A 19,712-nucleotide genomic window follows, 5' to 3' on the forward strand; every position below is an offset into this window, starting at 1 on the left:
TGCCTGCCAGCCCAGGTCCTGTAGTCAGGGATTGCTGCTTCCCAGGAGGTCCAAGCTGGCTGAGGGGGAAGAGGACAGGCCTCTGGGAGATCCCTCATCTATCCTGGTCCGTCCATGCAGAGAGACCGTCTCACCTGGAAACTTTCTCCCATGTCTTCTTGAGGTGGTATATTGAGACAGTCTGCAGAGCCGAGACGATGGCATTCAGGGAGTAGTAGTTCTGCAGGATTTGACAGGCCTGGGGAGGGAAGAGAATGAGCTGTCACGTGGGTAGTGGAGGCTGATTTTCTCTAGAGCTTCAGTCACCCTCAGTTTAAATCACTCCTCCTGGATGAAGCAGATGTCCAGGGACCTGCCGAAGGGCACATATAAGGCCCAAAGAGTCCCACTGCTGGGAGACGAAGGATTTTACCTCACTCCAAGGAAGAAGTCAAGGAGGAACTGAGCATCCCAACATTGGGCCATGCAAGTCACAGTCAGCCTCTGGAAGGAAGAGCCTAGGGACTGCACAGTCCCTAGGGCAAAGACCAGGGCCTTCCACCCTGACACCCGATCAAGGGAAGAGCAGTGCCCGAGACTCAGGAGAGCACCTCGGCTGGGCTTCCCATTGCGTACCTTGGCCACCTTGATCCAGTGCTCCACCACCATGGCCCTGTCCCGGGCTGTCATGCTTGGGTTGCCAAGGCAGGTGGTGATGACACACTCGGACACACCGTTGAACTGGGCGACAGTGGCCCAGACTGTGGGTGCCAGGTGCTCACTGCCAGGCTTGTTGTGCTTGGACCAGACAGAGCCCAGGCACTGATGGGGCAGCAGCTTCTTGAACAGCTCCTAGAGAACAGGCGGACCTTGGTTCACCCAGCCATTTCCCATGCAAGACTCATGTCCTACGTAGGGGTCACAGGTCAGAGCTGGACCTCAGGGAGCTGAGAATCTGGCCTGAGCCTGGTTGGAGTCCCTGGATTTCACTCTATTCTTTTTCACTGAGGGGCCCAGGACAGGACAGCCCAGGAGCAAATAGAGACGAGGGAAGGAAGGAGGGCATTTGCATCCTGATCATCTTCACAAACTCCAAGCTCCACGCTGCTGTTCAAGGTGGCTCCTCCCAAGGGGGACTCTTCCCCTCCAACTATTCATCCCTCTGGTTCTACTCCCCTCTCAGATGCACATTCTCACATGATAGCTACAACCACAGGTTTATCTATCTGCCCTGCACTTAAGTACACATCAGATACCTAGTAATTGCTGAGGGTACTCAGCCTCCAAAACAAGTGGGTGGGCGACCCATGGACTTGACTGAACACAGGGAGCTGCCCTCCTCCACCCACGGGACCAGGGCCTGCCCATTGGTCTCTCCATTCTGGCTCATTTCTTCTCCCTAGTACCTCCGTATCAGTGCTTATCAGGGTCTCTCGCTACAGTCCGCAGCTGGACAGTGAAAGCTTGGGGCTAAGCGCCTTGACGGGTTGACAGGGTTGGGAAGTGGTGGAGCTGAGATTTGGTCCCAGACCATAGGAGTCCACATCAGGGAAAGGCAGGTGTGAGGCAGCCGAGAGCAGAAGAAATGCTTGTCCCTGCCCCACCCTGAGAGCCTAACTGCTCACCGCATCCATATATGTGAGTTGCTCTGTCACAAGCCTGGAAGGGAAGTCCAGGTCAGGGTTCTCCTCACGCAGCTGGTTCTTTGGGGTGACACAGCAGGAACCATCTGGGGTCACAGTGGGCTCTATGTCTATTGTCAGAGCTGGAGTGAAAATTCCTGGGAAAGCTGATGGTCCAGCTGACTGCAGCTCAGCACCCGGCACACATGGAGAAGATGGGAGCAAGTGTTCCAGTTCTGCAACAGCTGATGGAGGGGAGGCTGGCTCTGACACTGCAGGTGATGGTCGATGCAGAGCTGGGGTTGCCTCTAGCTCCATAGAAGGCCCTTTTTCTGGCTCTGCAACTGGAAGGAGCCCTGGAGCTGGCACTGGAGCAGGTTAAAGAGAAAGGTTCATCCACATCACTGACTTTCCATGTGCCTTTCCAAAAACAGGACATATACCATGGCCTTAAGGAGGGCACGTATTGCATGGTGCACTGGGTGTTATACGCAAGTAATGAATCATGGAACTTTACATCAAAAACTTGGGATGTACTGTATGGCGACTAACATAACATAATAAGAAAATATAAAAAAAATATATCCAATGAATATCCAATCCATGAGCCCCATTCCAGATAGCCTTCCCAAACTGCAATCTCCTTTACCCTCTGCCTCTACGGGCTCCAGAAGTTCCCGCTGCAGCAGGAGAATGGGGGCATGGTTTCTCAGGTCCCAGTCATGGCACTTCAGATGTACAGAGCCCCCCACTCCCCTTTACCTCAAGTCATATGTGGAGCACAGTCAGAGGCCTGGCCTTTCATTCCACATGCTACTCCCACAGCACCGTTCTTTCTGTGTGGGTCCCAGAAGATGGCCCCAGGCCACTTCCAACCCCTCTGTAGCTGTCTTTGCAGTGGTTTGCTCATCCAGAAAACCTGAATGAGTGGTTTTTCCACTTACACTCTTCACGGCCATAGGTCTAGTCTACTCCGTCTTCCATGCAGACCAGTATCAGGGCTTAAGTTTGAGGCAGATTTGTGAGTGGTCTGCTCACCACACCTTCTATTCTTGGCCCCAGTTGTGGTCAGCAGAGGTGGATATGGAAAGGGGCAGGCAGAGCAAGATGAGACCATCAAAGGGGTGGATGTTTTAGGCACCAACTCAGCCCAGATTGTGCTCTGCTTCCCAGAGGGCTTGAAGGCCCATCCATAGCTCTTTTTGACTCATTTGCTTCTTCAGGAAGCCCCCCAAATTCAGCCCTCCCATGGAAACCAAGAGATCTGTGAGATCTATGGCTCTGAAAGTCCCTCCCCAGCCACAACCCCTGTATCTCCCACCCTGCTCTGTGGAGGCAGCAGTCTTTCCTTCTGGACCCAAAGACCATGTTTTTACTTGTTATAGTCCATCATAATGGTACAAACACGGGTGGATCTAGTCACACCTAGAGTAGGCCGTGAAGATGTCACATCTAATGAACTATGGACATGGGTGCTTATGATGTGTAGAGTGACTATCTGACCCTCTGACTAAAATTGAGACCCAGACATTGTATCTACTTTGTCGACTGAGTTATCTTAGTGACTGGAAAGTGCCTGCATTACTACATGCCTAATACATATTATTGAATGAATGACTCCTAACCAGTACTTTCCAAATACTGAGTGGACCTTGGGCTGCTCTGCCTGCCCCCAGTGACTCCCTAATCTGGTCACATAAAGGACCAGTGCCAGGACCAACTAGATGGAATCTCAGAAGTCCTTTGCAAACAGGAAAACTATGAGCTTTCCATTTGCTTTTGTAAACCCAGAAGGGCCACAGGCCTGTGAGGTTGAGGTTGAGAGCTTCTTCACTGGAGAGCGAGAACTACTAAACATGAAGATGCCCAGCATGTTCAGCAGCCTTTTCTACAGAGCCAGGCCCCAGATAAGCCCGTGCCGTGTTTTCTCCCATGATTTCCTACAGTAACCCTATGAGATTCAGCCTCTTACCACCCCATTTTTCAGAAGAGGAAAGTGAAGCTCAGAGAGGTACAGTGACATTCCCAAGACATACAGCTAGTAGGTGGGAGTCTCACTCCTGTGCTGTGCCTGGGGTGGGCATTCAGCTGTTGAACTGCTGGCCCAGGACCTGTTGGGGTGAAGTGAACACATGGTATTATGCAGAAAATTGTGATATTTGATATGTTTATATCTGGGAAGAATGGTACCAGGGAGCGTACGAAATGCTCCACTGTGCCTTCTCTGAGCATCAGCATCGTGCAGGCCTCGTCCAGGGACAGGATTAATTCTTTTTCCCCACCAGAAAGATGGGGGGGGGGGAGTGCAGGGTACTCAGCTTCAACTCCATGAACCACCAGGAAGATCAGAGTCTGGCGTTCAGACCAGAGACTCCCAACGCTTCGGGAACTTGTGCAAGAAAAGGGACTTGAAGGCCCGCCCAGAAAAGGGCTCTAGGCTTAAAGGTGCAATTGGCTTTAGGGGTGAAATGATAAACCATTGTTCCCTTTAACCCATTTTGTTAGTTGAGCAACAATAGCATTTCTCTCTTTTAATAGCCTTTATTAAGAACTCTATGCCTTTAAGTCATCGGTAAACATCCCTACTGCAGACAGGAGAAAGCAGAAGCTTAGCATCTCCAACGCTGCTTGAGATCATAGACGTTGGGCCTGAGAACTGTCCAGAGCATGGAATGCATGGCATTCCTCCCATGCTGATGAGGCCTGGTCTGTTCCTGACATGGGGAGAAAGGTTCAGGGGAAACCACCCTCCTTGGCAGGCCACAGGGCAGCCAATTGTTTCTAGTGTGGGTTCTGGCCTTGCCCTGATCATCTGTGGGTCCTGAGATAGGACATGAATTTGGACCCATTCTCACCCCAGACCAGCACTGGATGTTGTTGGTGGCCTGATGCACCTGCTGCTTGTCAAAGGAGATGAAGTAGCTGAACCCTTGGAGCAGCTCATCAAAGATGTCCTGGGTGGAACTCTGAAAAGATAGAGCCAGCTACCTGGGCCAGGAGGCATCAGAGGCCTTCCACCCAATCTGTGGTTCTATGTTCTGGCAGATCTAGCAGCTAAAAATGTTTGTTAAGACACTTAAGTGTTCCTTGCAGCATTGCTGAAATGGCAACAGAATTGAATCATGTCAAGTTCCACCAGCCTTGAAAGGCTGAATTACTGTGGCTGACGACCTCCTTTACGGAGGTCCAAAAAGACATATAAGGACACAGCTTGTGACCTGGTGGACCTACAATGATTTGATGTACTCTGAGAAATGACGCGTTATAGAGAAACATATAGAATGACTTCATCCCACCGTTCCTTTTATGTTCAATCACCCTATTGAGTGTGAGGATTTATAAGGCCTTGGACAAGTTCTCCAAGGACAGTGGAGCTGGGTTCTACACAGGATACCTGGGTGAGTAGGGAAAATAATAAAAACAGTACAAAGACACTCATGGCTTCGGGAAAAGTAAAATAAAACACAACAAAACAAAATAACCTACGCCCCTAAACTGCAAAAAAACATTAATTATATTCTCTACCATTCCCATATATGTGAAGAGTCTTCCTACCTTATCCCATAGCTGGTGGTGGAGGTGTAGATGTTGGGATTACTTTGTGGTTGGGCTTGAGGGACACTCATGTGGAAACACTATAGGAGGGCCCTAGGTTTGTCCCCATATTTGTGTGGGGGCCCTGGGTGTGGAGAACCCTCTTCCCATTCTCACCTCAGGCAGCACTGATCCTGGGTGGTCTGGTGCACCTGACACTTGTCTAGGGAGTTGGAATAGTTAAAGTCACAGACCAGCTCATCAATGATCTCCTGGGTGCAGCTCCGAAAATGCAGTGCCCCATATATATGGGGCCAAGAGACATTAGTGGCCTCACGGGACATTGCCACAAGGGGCCACCCCCATTAGAAATCGTGTTCTCCAGTTAAGGCTAAGAGGAGCAGCAGAAAAGACATCCAACAAAGAGGAAGCCAGATGAAACCCTAGGGCTCATGATTAACATACAGGTGGTTGAGCTTGGTCCCCAGCACTCAGCTTCTCATCCTGCCTGCTATGACCTGGGGTGTGAACATGAAAGATGGGCCAGGTTCCAACACCTGGCACCTTACTTCTGCCCAGGAAGGGCATCCTTCCTCTGCCCCCTCCTCTACACACACATACACATACACACACACACTTAGTGAGGGGCAAGAGGTGTGGGCCTGCTGAAGTAGGATCACTGTTGTTGCCTGCTCTCCAGTGGGCTGCTCTGAGCTGCCCTGTGTTACCTGTTGGTGTCTCCTGCCACATGTCCAGAGGGCTCGGAAAAGCGGGCTGAGACGACGACTACAATGATGTGAAAGTCTTTCTCTCTGGACTTTCTGGGCCAAAGCCCCTGAAAGTAGGAATACAGCAACAGAACATCTTGTTCTCTTGAACGTCTCGAGTCAAGTGAGCTGGAAAGCAGGCTTTCTTTGAATGGATGTGCCTGGTTACCAGAGTTCTAAGTTCAATTGGGGCCTATCACCAAGGAAGTGAGGTCGCTTCTTCAAGATTCCAGTACCTTGGCCTCTGCCGTCTCTTGGCAATGAACTGTTTACTTTTCTCCCCCATGTCATCTCCTTAACTGTACACTATGAGCCAACAATGCCATAGCCACCACTCTCTGGAAATGTAACCAGGGTCTGAGGTTTCAGGAGACAGAACTGAATTCAGACCTTTTTTCTTTGTTTTCCCAGTTCTGAGTCCTAAATCATTGTGTCTCTCACATATTCCCCACTTTCCCAAGCTGCTTAGTGGGGATCAGGCTAGAATCCACTTCTTAGAGACATCATCAGGTGTATGTGGATAATGTAACATGGGTGGGGTGGTCCCCTGTGTATCTGAAGCACAATTTTCAGGATGGAAGAATTACAAGAAGGGGTGGGACTTGGCATGGAGGGCCGCTCAACAGAGGCCTGGGTTCCAACAATGTAATATTGGAACACTTTCCCACTTGGCCTTGTGTAAATGTGGGCACTATGATGGGGTGGAAATGAACGAAGAAGCAGATATTGCTGTCCTCTGTAGTTAAACTGTTCAATTGTTTCCCATTATATTTAGAATGAGACCCAGTTGCCTCATTTTTTTAAAATTTTTAAAAAAGATTTTATTTATTTATTTGACAGAGAGAGACGGCCAGCGAGAGAGGGAACACAAGCAGGGGGAGTGGGAGAGGAAGAAGCAGGCTCCTAGAGGAGGAGCCTGATGTGGGGCTCGATCCCATAACGCCAGGATCACGCCCTGAGCCGAAGACAGACGCTTAAGGACTGCGCTACCCAGGCGCCCCAGTTGCCTCATTTTTGTCTATGAGGGGCGCAGCCTTCACAGTGGCTCCCACCGATCCAGACTTGTGGTATAGGCATCACTCTCTACCCATTAGGTGGTTAGTTACTGGCTTCTGACCAATAGGATGCAGCCAATGTGATGAAATGTGATGTCTAAGTTTCAATTGCAAAGAGTTTCTAACTTCCTAGTTACTTTTCTTGTGTTCTGCGTCTCACTCCCTTTCCCTTTTTCTTCTTGATCTCTGAACCAAAATCGAGCACAGATATTTTGAACTGCCATGTGTAGAAGCACACATGGCAGAGAACCTGGCCTGTGCCAAGGCCAGAAGACACAAAGGAACTCAGATTCTGAGTCCAAACAGCTTCCCGAATCATGTGAGCCAACTTGGGAGAAAATCCTCTGCCAGTCTAGCCTCAGTCACTGCTACAGCCTCTGACACACCTTGAGCCTGGGGAACTATGCTTATTTGTGCCTGGACTCCTCACCCACAAAAACTGTGAGAAATTAAACATATACATTTTAAGATTCAGGCTACTGGGGCAAGGCAGTAACATAGGAACAATAGATAAGTAACAGTCTCCCAGGCCTCAGCACCTCTCCCTGCCTTCCTCCCTCCCCTCTGCTCTCCTCCTAGTGTCCCTCCAGCCACGGGGGCTGCCTTTTTCACCTCCTCTGGCCAAACCAGCTCTGTTAGTGAGTGTCTGCAACAGCGGTCCCTTCTTTCTGACACACCGCACACAGACTTGTGCAGGTCTAGCTCCCTTTTGTCAATCTGTTTTCAGCAATGTCACCCTCAGTGAGGCCTTTCATATTTTCCTATCCAATGACTCCCCAGCCTTCCTTCATTACATACTTCAGTCGTCGTATATAGCACTTGCTCTTTTCTTTCACGTCTTTGGTTTGTGCTTTGTCCATCTCTAGACTGTGAGCCCCTAAAAGCAGGGAGCTCTTGGTATTTTCAGCTCTCCTCATGGGTCCACCAAGGTACCTGGCATAGGGGAGTGCTTAGGGTATAGTTACTGAATGAATAACTGAGAAGATCTTGGAGCCCACCTCCCCTTTTAACAAGCTAGACTGTAGGGAGAAGCGCAACTAAAAGTTTCGAGCTGTTTCTGGGCAAGGGGACAACCACAATGGCCTCTGCCTGACTCTTCCTTCTCCAGTATCTCCAGCAGAACTGATGAGGCACCACGGACAAGGAAGCACCCTGCATCACGTTCTCTGTCTCTAGTGGTACAGCCCCAGGCAGGCACACCACCAAAGAAAGGGGTGCTTTTATCTGGGTGTCCTCAAGGCAGTGGCTTTCCAGAGTCAGAGTGGCAAAGGAGCAGGATCTCCAGGCTCCAAGAGCAGAATAAGGGACCACAGAAACCTCCCTTTCCTCCTTTTTCTGTCCACTCCCATGGTGTCCTCTTTACTATTCCAGCACCCTCACCTCAGCCAGAAGAGTGATTCTGCACCCACCCTTGTATGTCCAAACGAGGACCCTGAAGGTCTAATGGAGACTGGTCTTGCCCCTGGACCCCAGAGACAGTGTTCAGTGCTCTGGCACTTTCCCAGAGAACATAAACAAATGATAAGCAGGTATGCGCAAGCCCAAAGCGCAATGACCTATCACATCAATTGGAACAGCTGTCATAACAACGACAAGAGACAACAAATGCTGGTGAGGATGTGGAGCAAAGGAGCCTATGCGCACTGGCGCCGGCACTGTGCAAAACAGTATGGAGTGTCCTCAACACACTGAACACAGAACCACGGTATGTGCAGCAGCTCCACGTCTGGGAACATTCCATAGAAAACAAAGGAATATGTCTAAGAAATACCTGCACTTCCATGTGCAAGAAGCTTTATTTACCATAGCTGAGACAAGGAAAACATCAGTGCCCATTAGTGGTGAATGGATAAAGAAGTGTTACCTACATAATGGAATATTAATCAGCCATAAGAAAAGGAAATCCTGCTAAGTGTGATAACAGTTTTGGACTTAGAGGCATTATGCCAAGTGAAACAAGTGAGACAGAGAAAGGCAAACACTATACATGTGTAGGTATAGATATATATAGGGAGATAGATACTATATAGATGATAGATACATAGACATTTTCCCCTTTTATGTGGAATCTAAAACAAAGAAAAGAAAAGGCGGAAAACTAATTCAGAAGAACAGATCAGATTAAAGTAACAAGAAACAGAGGGGAGGGCGGGGGCAGGGATTGAGTGAATGGTGAAAATACAAACTTCCAGTTTTAAGATAAATAACAGGGATTTACAGTACAACATGATGACTGCCGTTGATACCGCTCTATGGTTTGAGAGGTGTTAAGAGAGTAAATTCTGAGAGTTCTTATCACATAATACCTTACACATACACAGTGTGTCAATTATATACAGTGATCAATTATATCAATAAAACTGGGCAAAAAATATTTTAATATTCATAATGGGCATCAGGAAAGTTGACTTGGTAAAAATAATGACACATAAGCAAAATGTAAAACAGCAGAACCCAGTCAGTAGACTATGATATGGATAAAAAATCCAAGCCATTTGCATAAAAAATTGATTCTGATTTTTAAAATCAGTGAATTAAAGTTAAAGTAGATAAAATAGAATTTTAAATTGTGCTACATTTTTAAAAATTGATCAAGGAATAAAATGTCTTATTAAATTAACTCTGAAAATACCGTTTTGAAAAAATTTTCATGTTTTGGAAGATTCTGATTTTAAGCTTTTAAGTGGGCACAGAATGAGAACATTTTGTTGGATCAAAGTTGTCTCCAGGAAAATGGGTGAGACAAAATAGCAGCACCAAAATGGCAAGACTAAATTGTCCTGTGTTCATTTCTCTGTATTTGCAGTTTTTAAAGAAAAAATATTTTTATTGACGTACAATACACATAATCAAAAATCTACCATCTACCGTCTACAAATCTACCATTTATAGGTTTATATTTCATTAAGTACATTAAGTTCATGGAATACATTTTAAATGTATTAAATGCATTAGTACCCTTTCTACAACCTCCGTCTAACCCAACTTCACATCTCATTTCATCTTGTGAAACTAAAACTCTACACCATGAATCAGAAACTTACCATTACTGCCTCATTCCAGCCCTTGGCAAACACCATTCTACTTTCTGTCTTTATGAATCTACTTTGGGTAGGTCCCAAAAGTGGAGTCAAAGCTTGCATTTTTATGAATGCACTTAATGTAAAAGTTCACCCATGTTGTGGCATATGTCAGTGTTTTCTTCCTCTTCTGAGATATTATTCATTCTTATTCCATCGTGTGTATAAACAACATCTGTTTCTCCTTGGACAGATAGTGGATTGTTTTCATGGTTTAGTTATTATGACTAATGATGGCATGAAAATGTATGTTCAGACAGATCTTCAAGACCATGGTGTCAATTAATTTGGGTATATACCCCAAAAGCAGAATTACTGGAACACAGGGTAAGTCTAATTTTAATTTTTTTTAAGAACTACCATACTGATTTCACAACTATGCTCAAATATTCCTACCACACACAATGAACAAGGTTTTAATTTCTCCATATCTTTGCCAACACTTGTTCTTTTCTTTTCTTCTAATTCTTTGTGTGTGTGTGTGTGTGTGTGTGTGTGTGTGTGTGTGTGGAAGAGTCAACTTGATGAAAAATGCTATTTCATTGCTTTTTTAAATGTGGATTTCTGGGGCATCTGGGTGGCTTAGCCATTAAGCATCTGCCTTCGGCTCAGGTCATGATCCCAGGGTCCTGGGATCAAGCCCCGCATCAGGCTCCCTGCTCAGTGGGAAGCCTGCTTCTCCCTCTCACACTCCCCTTGCTTGTGTTCCCTCTCTCGCTGTCTCTGTCAAATAAATATTTTTTAAAATAAGTAAATAAAATAAAATGTGGATTTCCCTAAAAATTAGTGAGTCAAGTATCTTTTCAAATTCCTTTTCATGTGCGTGTCTTTGAGGATGTGTGTATTCACATTTTTTTGCACATTGACACATTACATTTGGTTTGGTTTTTGTTGCTGAGTTTATGTGTTCTCTGTATATTCCGGATATTGAGCCCCTTTCAGACACATGGTTTGCACTACGGTCTCCCGTCTTGTGGATTGTGTTTTTACCTCAGTGATAATGTCTTTTAAGTTGTTTCTATTTTGATCTTCTGCTTAGATGATCTGTCCATTGTTGTGAGTGAAGTCGTGAAGTCTCCCACCATTAATGTATTTTATAGATAAGTTTTTTTACTTTGGTTATTAATTGGTTTATATAATTGACTGCTCCCACATTGGAAGCATAGAAATTTATAATTTTTAAGTCTTCTTGCTGGATAGGCCCTTTAAGTATGATACGGTGTCCCCCTACATCTCTTACTACAGCCGTTAGTTTAAAATCTAATCTGTTTGATATGAAGATTGCTACCCCAGCTTTCTTTTGAGGTACATTAGTGTGGTAAATTGTTCTTCATCCCTTCACTTTCAATCTGGAGGGGCTTTAGGTTCAAACCGAGTCTACTGTAGACAACATACGGATAGGTCTTACTTTTAAAATCCAATCTTCTACTGTTTGTCTTCTTATTGGAACATTCAGAGCATTTACATTCAGAATATGTATTGAAAGCTATGAATTTAGTGCCATTGTATTTAAAATCCCTGTTTCTGTAGATTGTCTCTGTTACTTTCTGGTCTGTTACCCTCGGGATCTGTTCGCCTGCAGTATCCCCCTTATTATTTCTTGTAGGGATGGCTTGGTGGTCATATGTTCTTTCAGTTTGTCTATCCTGGAAACTCTTTATCTCTCCTTCCATTCTGAATGATAGCATTGCTAAATAAGGTACTCGGCTCCATTTTCTTCTCATTTATTACCCTGCCCTTTCTCGCCTGCCAGGTTTCTGTGGACAGGTCTGATGTTATTCTGATGTTCCTCCCTCCGTATGTAAGAAATCCCTTCCCTCTAGCTACTCTCTGCATAGCTTCCTTGGTTTTAGGATTTGCAAGCTTCACTATTATATGTCGTGGTGTTGAACTATTTTTATTGATTTGAGGAGGAGTCCTCTCTGCCTCTTGGACGTGAATGCATGCTTCTTTCCCCAGATTTGGGAAGTTCTCAGCCATGATTTGATCAAATATACCTTCCAGACCGCCTTCTTTGTCCTAATGATCCTGATATTGGTTCTTTCCAATGTACCATTAAATTCTCTAAGTCTCTCTTCATGTGTTGTGGGTTGTTTTTCTCTATTTTCTTCAATTTCCTTCCTTTCCATCAGCCCATCTTCTAGATCACTTATTATCTTTGCTGCCTCACTGACCCTGGCTGTCAGAGCGTCCAATTCAGCCTGCATCGCATGCATAGCATTTTTAAGTTCAGCCTGATTAGATCTCATTTCTGCCCTTATATATTACATATTGTCATTAATGCTTTTTCCTACCCTAGCTATTGATTTTATGATTGCTATCCTGAATGCTACCTCTGACATCATGCTTATATCCTTAAAATTAGTTCTGTGGCAGAGGACATGGTCTCCGGTTCTTTTCTTTGTTGAGAGTTCTCCTTCTAGTCATTCTATTGAGGGATGGTTGAGCGAATACACAGAGTCCAAAATATCAACCACAAACCAAGGAAGACGCACTCTAGAAAATACTCCAAGTGGTCGGAAGCTACCACAGATACTCAAACAAAGCCACGATTATCCTAAACAGTCATTACAGTGGGGCAGTGAGACTATAAGCACTCAGGGTGGACAAGGCGGGGTGATCTGTCTGTTCCTGATTGATTTTTGGTCTCTGTCTTAGAAGACACCATGTCCCAAAATTGCAAACAATCTGGAACTTATATATATAACATATACATTTCACATACATAACAAAATGGAGTAGTGTGAAAAGGATTGGTATGAGGTATAAAAAGTATAAAAGGTAGATATGAAAATATAAAAACCCACTTCAAATCATAAATTGGGAAATAACAGTATTTGAGATGGTAACAAGGTAAAAAAAATTAAATAAATGTAAAATTTTAGCTTGAAGTATAAATGAGTCTTGAGGGAACACCTGGACCTCAATATATTAGTTTCCCCTGGCGCTGGAGTTTTGCAGTCCTGTAGGAAATAAGCGTGTCACTTACCTGTTCTTCCGGTCTGTCTTCTGGGGGAGGGGCCTGCTGCTTGGCTGTTCAGGCTGCTCTGCCTGGTTGGCCTTTCACCACCACTTGTCAGGGGGTTGGGTTTAACGTGAGGAGGTTGTCCGTGTGGCTTTGTTCCCTGGCAGATTTCCATGCCTCCTTAGAGGGTCAGAGGAAATACGGCTGTGCAGAAAACTCTGGCCTAGGGCAGCAAGATCACGGTCACCTTTCTTCAATGAAACTTCCAGGTCAAAACATCTCCACTTGGAAAAAAACCTGTCAGCCAAGAATGCTTTATTTGGAAAAGCTGTCCTTCAGAAATAAAGGAGAGATAAAGACTTTTCCAAACAAAGAAAAGCTAAATGAGTTCCTCACTACTAGACCTGCCGTAAGAGAAGAATTAACACCTGTACTACTTAAACTCTTCCAAAAATATCAACATAAGAGGAATACACACAAACACATTTTAAGAGGCCAGTATCACCATGATACCAAAACCAAATAAAAAGACTACAAGAAAAGAAAATTATATACTAGTGTCCCCGATGAATATAGATGAAAAAATTCTCTTTAAGTATTAACAGACTGAATTCAGCAGCATCTTAAAGGACCATATACCACGATCAACCGGGATTTGTCCAGGGGGTGCAAGGATGGTTCAACATATGCAAATCAATCACTGTGTGACACATCACATTAATAGAATGAAAGATAAAAATCATATGAATATCTCAATAGATACAGAAAAAGCATTTGACATGCATTTGACAAAGTACAACATGCATTCATGATAAAAATCCTCAACAAATTGGATCGTGAAGAAACGTACCTCAACACAATAAAGGCCACATACGGCAAACCCACAGCTAACATCATACTCATTGGTGAAAGACTGAAAATTTGTCATGTAAGATGGGGAACAAGACAAGGGTGCCCACTCTCAACACTCCTATTCAATACAGTACTCGAAGTCCTAGCAGAACCATCAGACAAGACAAAGAAATCATAGGCATAAAAATTGGGAAGGGAGAAGTTAAAACTGTCTCTATTTGCAGGTGACATATAGAAATCCTAAAGACTATAAAAACAACCCTGTTAGGTCTAATCAATGAATTCAGTAAAGTTGTAGGATAGAAAATAAATGTACACCTAGCAGTAGCATTCCTATACACCAACAACAAGCTATCTGAAAAAGATATAAGGGAAAAAGATACAAAGAACACAATCCATTTATGTTAGGGAAAAAAAGAACAAAATACTTAGAAATAAACTTGAGCATGGAGGTGAAAGATCTCTTAATGGAAAACAAGACATTGATGACAGATACAAAAAAGAAACCCACCAATGAATTGAATGGTATTGCATGTTTATGAATTGCAAGAAATAATGTTAATTACCCAAGCCACCAATAGACTCAATGAATTTCCTATCAAGATTCCAATGACTTTTCTTGCAGTAAGAAAAAAAAATCCTAAAATTTGAATGAAACAATGAAAGACTTTGGATAACCAAAACAATCTCTAGAAAGAAGAATAAAGCTGGAGGCATCACACTGCCTGATTTCAACTGTATTATAAAGCTATAGTAAATCAAAATCTTATGGTAGTGGCATAAAAACAGACACATAGACTAATGAACACAAGAGAGAGCCCAGAAATAAACCAGACACATACGGTTTTTGAGAAGGGAGGCATTCTCAATGGAGAGAAATAAAACAGCTTCTTCAGTAAATGATGCTGGGAGAAGTGGATATTCACATGTCAAAGAACAAAACTGGACCCCTATCTTACACCATCCATAAAAATTTACTCAAAATAGATAAAAGACTTACAGGGAAGACCTGAAATCATAAAATTCCTACAAGAAAACATAGAGAATAAACTACTTGACATTGGTCTTGGTAAGTATATTTTAAAACTAACACCAAAAGCACAAGCAACAAAATAAAAAAAAAAGTGGTACTACACTCAAGAGCCTCTTCACAGTGAAAGAAATAATCAACAAAATGAAAATGCAACATATGGAATGGGAAAATATTTGCAAATCATGTATCTGAGGAGAAATTAATACCTAAAATATGTACATAACTCATACAACTCAGTTGTATGCGAAAAAAAGAAAGAAAGAAAAGAAAGTAAAGAATATAAAAGAAAAAAGAAACCAACTAAAGAAAGGACCAAGGACCTAAATAGACATTTCTCCAGAGAAGACAAATGGACAACCAGCACATAAAAAAGGTGTTCAGGGGTGCCTGGGTGGCACAGCATTTAAGCGTCTGCCTTCGGCTCAGGGCGTGATCCCGGCGTTATGGGATCGAGCCCCACATCAGGCTCCTCCGCTATGAGCCTGCTTCTTCCTCTCCCACTCTCCCTGCTTGTGTTCCCTCTCTCACTGGCTGTCTCTATCTCAGTCAAATAAATAAATAAAATCTTTAAAAAAAATAAAAAATAAAATAACCAAAGGATCCCGCAATTCTACTTCTGGTTACATAGCTGAACAAAATGAGATTAACATGTTGAAAAAAAAGAAGTTAGCCTGTTGAAGAAGTATTGCCACCCCATGTTCATAGCAGCATTATTTACAATAGCCAAGATATGGAAACAACCTGTATCTATCAACAGAGTAATGGATAAAGAAAATGTAGTCTGTATATCCAATGGAATACTATTCAGCCATAAAAATAAGGAAATCCTGTCACTTGAGACCGCACGGATGGTCCTTGAGGACATTATACTAAATAAGTCAGCAGAGAAAGACAAATACTAGATGATCTCACTTATATGTGGACCCTAAAACATAAAACAAATAGAAAAACAAATAGAAAAAGAGATCAGATTTATGGTTACCAGAGGCACGGGGTGACGGGAGGGAAAACTGAATGAAGGGGATCAAAAGGTACAACCCACAGCTGTAAGTCCTGAGAATGTCATGTGCTACACAATCACTGTAGTTAACACTGCTGCATGTTGTAGCTGAAAGTTGCTGTCCTCTAGTTCAACCTCATTGAAATATTAGGAATCCCAAGCTTAATCCAAACGGTTTGAGCCCAAGGTCACAGAGCTCCCACGTTGCTGTTTTCAATTGCTACCATAATACAGAACACTTGGAAGGAGCATCTATATTCTAGGAACACAGCCAAATATCCTTTATTCACTAACTCTTCTGACCCTGTGACTCCATACCCTTTACTTGTCGTAGTCAGAATTCAGTTAGATAGAAACTGCCTTTCTGATTCTAACAGTACTAACGCACTATGTTTTCAACACAAGCTGCCTATAATATAGTTTAAAGTACAGTTTATTTATGATGTGTATGAAAAATAAAAAAAATTATTAGATGATAGTTAAGGTCCCGGAGGCTCGACAAATTCCACACTTCTCAAAAATATGGCCCCCAAGCCAGCAGCATTACCTACACATTTGTCAGAAATGCAAATACTCTAGCCCTCGAGAGAACTATTGAATCAGAATCCAGTGGGATTTACCTTTGGCATCAACAAGTCTTCCAGGCAATTCTAATGCACACCAAAGTTTGAGAAACACTGCTTTAATTGTTTTCATTGTTTGCACAAAGACAAGGGTGGATAATTAGTCATAGTCATCTCCATAAACTCAATAAAAGCAACGGATTAAAAAAATACAGGCAAACTCACATATCTCATACGGAAAATTTACAATTTATAAAAAATTCTACAATATGCTTTAGAAGCTTAAAGAAAAGTGTGAGGACACATGAAACCTCATGATATATTTGGGTTTTGTGATGAGCACTGAGTGTTATACACAACTGATGAATTACTGAACTCTAAAGATACGTAAGTTTTGTTTTAATTTATGACTGAATATAGTGTTCATTTCTGTTTCATAAATGGATTTAAAACACCACATATGCCTAGTAATAAATGAAACCTCAAGAAACTAGATGAGTCTCAAACAAACAACCTAACTTTACCCCTTAAGGCACTGGAAAGAGAACACATCAGGCCAAAGTTATTAGAAGGAAAGAAATAACAAAGATTAGAGCAGGGAAAAATGAAGCGGGACTAAAAGGATAATGGAGTATACCAACGAAACTAAGAACTGATTCTCTGAAAATAAAATTGACAAGCCTTTACCTAGATTTCCCCCACCCCCAAAAACAAGGAGAGAGAGAGAGGGAGAGACAGAACTCATATAAAAAATGAAAGAGTGATACCAGAGAAATGCCAAAGATCATAAGAAACTACTCTGAACAATTATATACAAAAAATTGGACAGCCTAAGGGAAATTGATAAACTCCCAGAAACATACAACTTGCTAAGACTGAATCCTGATGAAATGGAAAATCTGAACAGATTATTAGTAAGCAGGTTGAATCAGTAATTGAAAACCTCCAAAAAACAAAACTCCAGGACTAGATGGTTTCACAGGTGAATTCTACAAAATATTCAAAAAGGAATTAATACTCAAATTCTTCCAAAAAATAAAGGAGGAGGGAATTCTTCCAAACTCATTTTATAAAACCGGAATTCTTCTGATACCTGATCCAGACAAGGATTCTGCAAGAAAAACATTACAGGCCAATATTCCTAATATACACTTACAAAAATCCTCAACAAAATATTAGCAAACCAAATTCAGTAATACACTAAAAGGATCATATACACATATCTAGAAAAGTGTTGTTACAGCTGATGTCAGAGAAATTATCTGTGCTCTCTTCTAAAATTTTTATGGTTTCAGGTCTATGGATTTAGGTCCTTAAGCTTTTTGAGATAATTTTTGTCTATGGTGGAAAAAAAGTGGTCCAGTTTCATTCTTCTGCACGTTGCTGTCCAGTTTCCCCAAGATCATCTGCTGAAGCGGCTTTATTTTCCCCACTGTATACTTTTGTGGCCTTTGTTGAAGATTAATTGACCATATAGTTGTGGAATTATTTCTGAGCTTCCTATTCTGTCCTATCGCTCTGTGTGTCTATTTTTGTGCCAGTACCATACTGTTTTGATTACTACGTGTTTGTACCGTAAATTAAAGTTTGGAATTGTGATACTTCCAGCCATGTTCCAGGATATTTAGGATTTTTTGCGATTCCATACAGATTCTAGGTCTGTTCTGGTTCGGTGGAAAATGCTGTTGGTGTTTGATAGGGATTGCCTTAAATCTGTGGATTAGATAGTATGGACATTTTAAGAATATTAATTCTTCCAATCGACAAACATCGAATGTCTTTACTTTCTGTGTGTGTGTCATGACTTTAAATCAGTGTATTTATAGTTTTCAGAGTCCCGGTCTTAAAGCCTCTTTCATTAAATTTATTCCCAAGTGTGTGTGTGTGTGTGTGTGTGTTGTGTGTGTGTGTGTGTGTGTGTGTGTGTGTTTAATCGTTGGTGCGGTTGTAAATGCGATTTCTTTCTTAATTTCTCTTTCTGCTATTTCATTCTTAGTGCGTAGAGATGGAACAGATCTGTGTATTAATTTTGCATCTTGTAATTTTACTGAACTTATGAGTTCTAGTGACTTTTTTTTTTGGTAGGGTCCTTAGAGTTTTCTAGATATAGTATCGTGCTATCGTGCTATACACGAATAGTGACAGTTTTACTTCTCCCTTACCAATTTAGATGCCTTTTCTTTCTTTTCCTGGTCTGACTGCTGAGGTCAGGACTTGCAGTACTATATTAAACAAAAGCGCTAGGAGTGCACATCCTTGTCTTCTTTCTGATCTTAGAAGCAAAACTTTTGGTTTTTCACCATTGAGTATGACGTTAGCTGTGTGTTTTAGATATATGGTTACTGTTATTATTTTGGGGTACGTTCCCTCTAATCTTACTTTCTTGAGCATTTTTGTCATCACTGGGTGCTGTACCTTGTCAAATGCTTTTTTTTTTTTTTTTTTTGAAATGATCATATGGTTTATATCCTTTACTCTTGTTAATGTGATGTATCATGTTGATTGATTTGTGAATATCGAACACCTTTGCATTGCTGGAAAAATCCTACTTAATTGTGGTAAATAATTTTTTAATGTATCAGATTTGGTTTGCTAATATTTTGTAGACAGTTTTTGTATCTGTGTTCCTCAGAGATATTGGCCTGTTGGTTTTTTCCCCCCTTTTTTGGTAGTGTCTTTATCTGCTTTTGGTATCATGGTAATGCTGGCTTTGTAGAACGAATTTGGAAACTTTCCTTCTTCCGTTTTTTAGAATAGTTTGAGGTGAGTAGGTATTAACTCCTATTTGAATTTGGTAGAACTCACCTGTGAAGCCATCTGATCCAAGACATTGGTTTCGTGGGAGTTTTTTGATTACTGGGTCATTTCACTGCTAGTAGCTTGTTCAATTTTCTATTCCCGACTTAGCTTGGGAAGTTTATATGTTATTAGGATAAACCTTTCTTCTGGGGAAGGAGAAAAGATGGCGGAGGAGTAGGGGACCCCTTTCTCAGCTGCTCCCGAGTCGAGCTGGATATCTACCAGACCAGCCTGAACACCCACGAAATCAGCCTGAGATACAGGAAGATACATCTGGATCTCTACAAATGAACATCTCCAGTGCTGAGTATTGAGGTATGAAGCGGGGAGCCATGAATCTGCACACAGATAACGGAAGATAAATGGAAGGGGGAGGGAGCCGCCACACTTGGGCACTGGGAAGCAGTAGCCACCTGCATTGGGGAGTTGGCCAGACTCGTGGACCAGCACCCGCGAGAGAGCA

General features: G+C 42.7%; 1 protein-coding gene across 3 annotated transcripts in view; it reads right to left on the reverse strand.

Moving 5' to 3' along the window:
• The window catches only part of LOC125281992 (ral guanine nucleotide dissociation stimulator-like), a 44,154-nt gene that overhangs the window by 1,910 nt on the left and 22,532 nt on the right, over positions 1-19,712 (reverse strand). For all 3 annotated transcript variants that reach the window (XR_008959546.1, XR_008959545.1, XM_048215895.2), the window contains exons 2-6: positions 13,027-13,299; positions 3,638-3,712; positions 1,605-1,969; positions 616-831; positions 135-238 (exon numbers count right to left, since the gene is read on the reverse strand). Coding sequence is in view for 1 of the 3 variants with exons in the window: in XM_048215895.2 (XP_048071852.1) it covers positions 135-238; positions 616-831; positions 1,605-1,969; positions 3,638-3,712; positions 13,027-13,177 (911 nt within the window). In the remaining 2 variants the exon portion in view is untranslated. The remainder of the gene's footprint in view (positions 1-134; positions 239-615; positions 832-1,604; positions 1,970-3,637; positions 3,713-13,026; positions 13,300-19,712) is intronic.

Source organism: Ursus arctos, unplaced genomic scaffold (assembly GCF_023065955.2).
Source record: "Ursus arctos isolate Adak ecotype North America unplaced genomic scaffold, UrsArc2.0 scaffold_16, whole genome shotgun sequence".
NCBI classification, from domain to species: Eukaryota; Metazoa; Chordata; class Mammalia; order Carnivora; family Ursidae; genus Ursus; species Ursus arctos.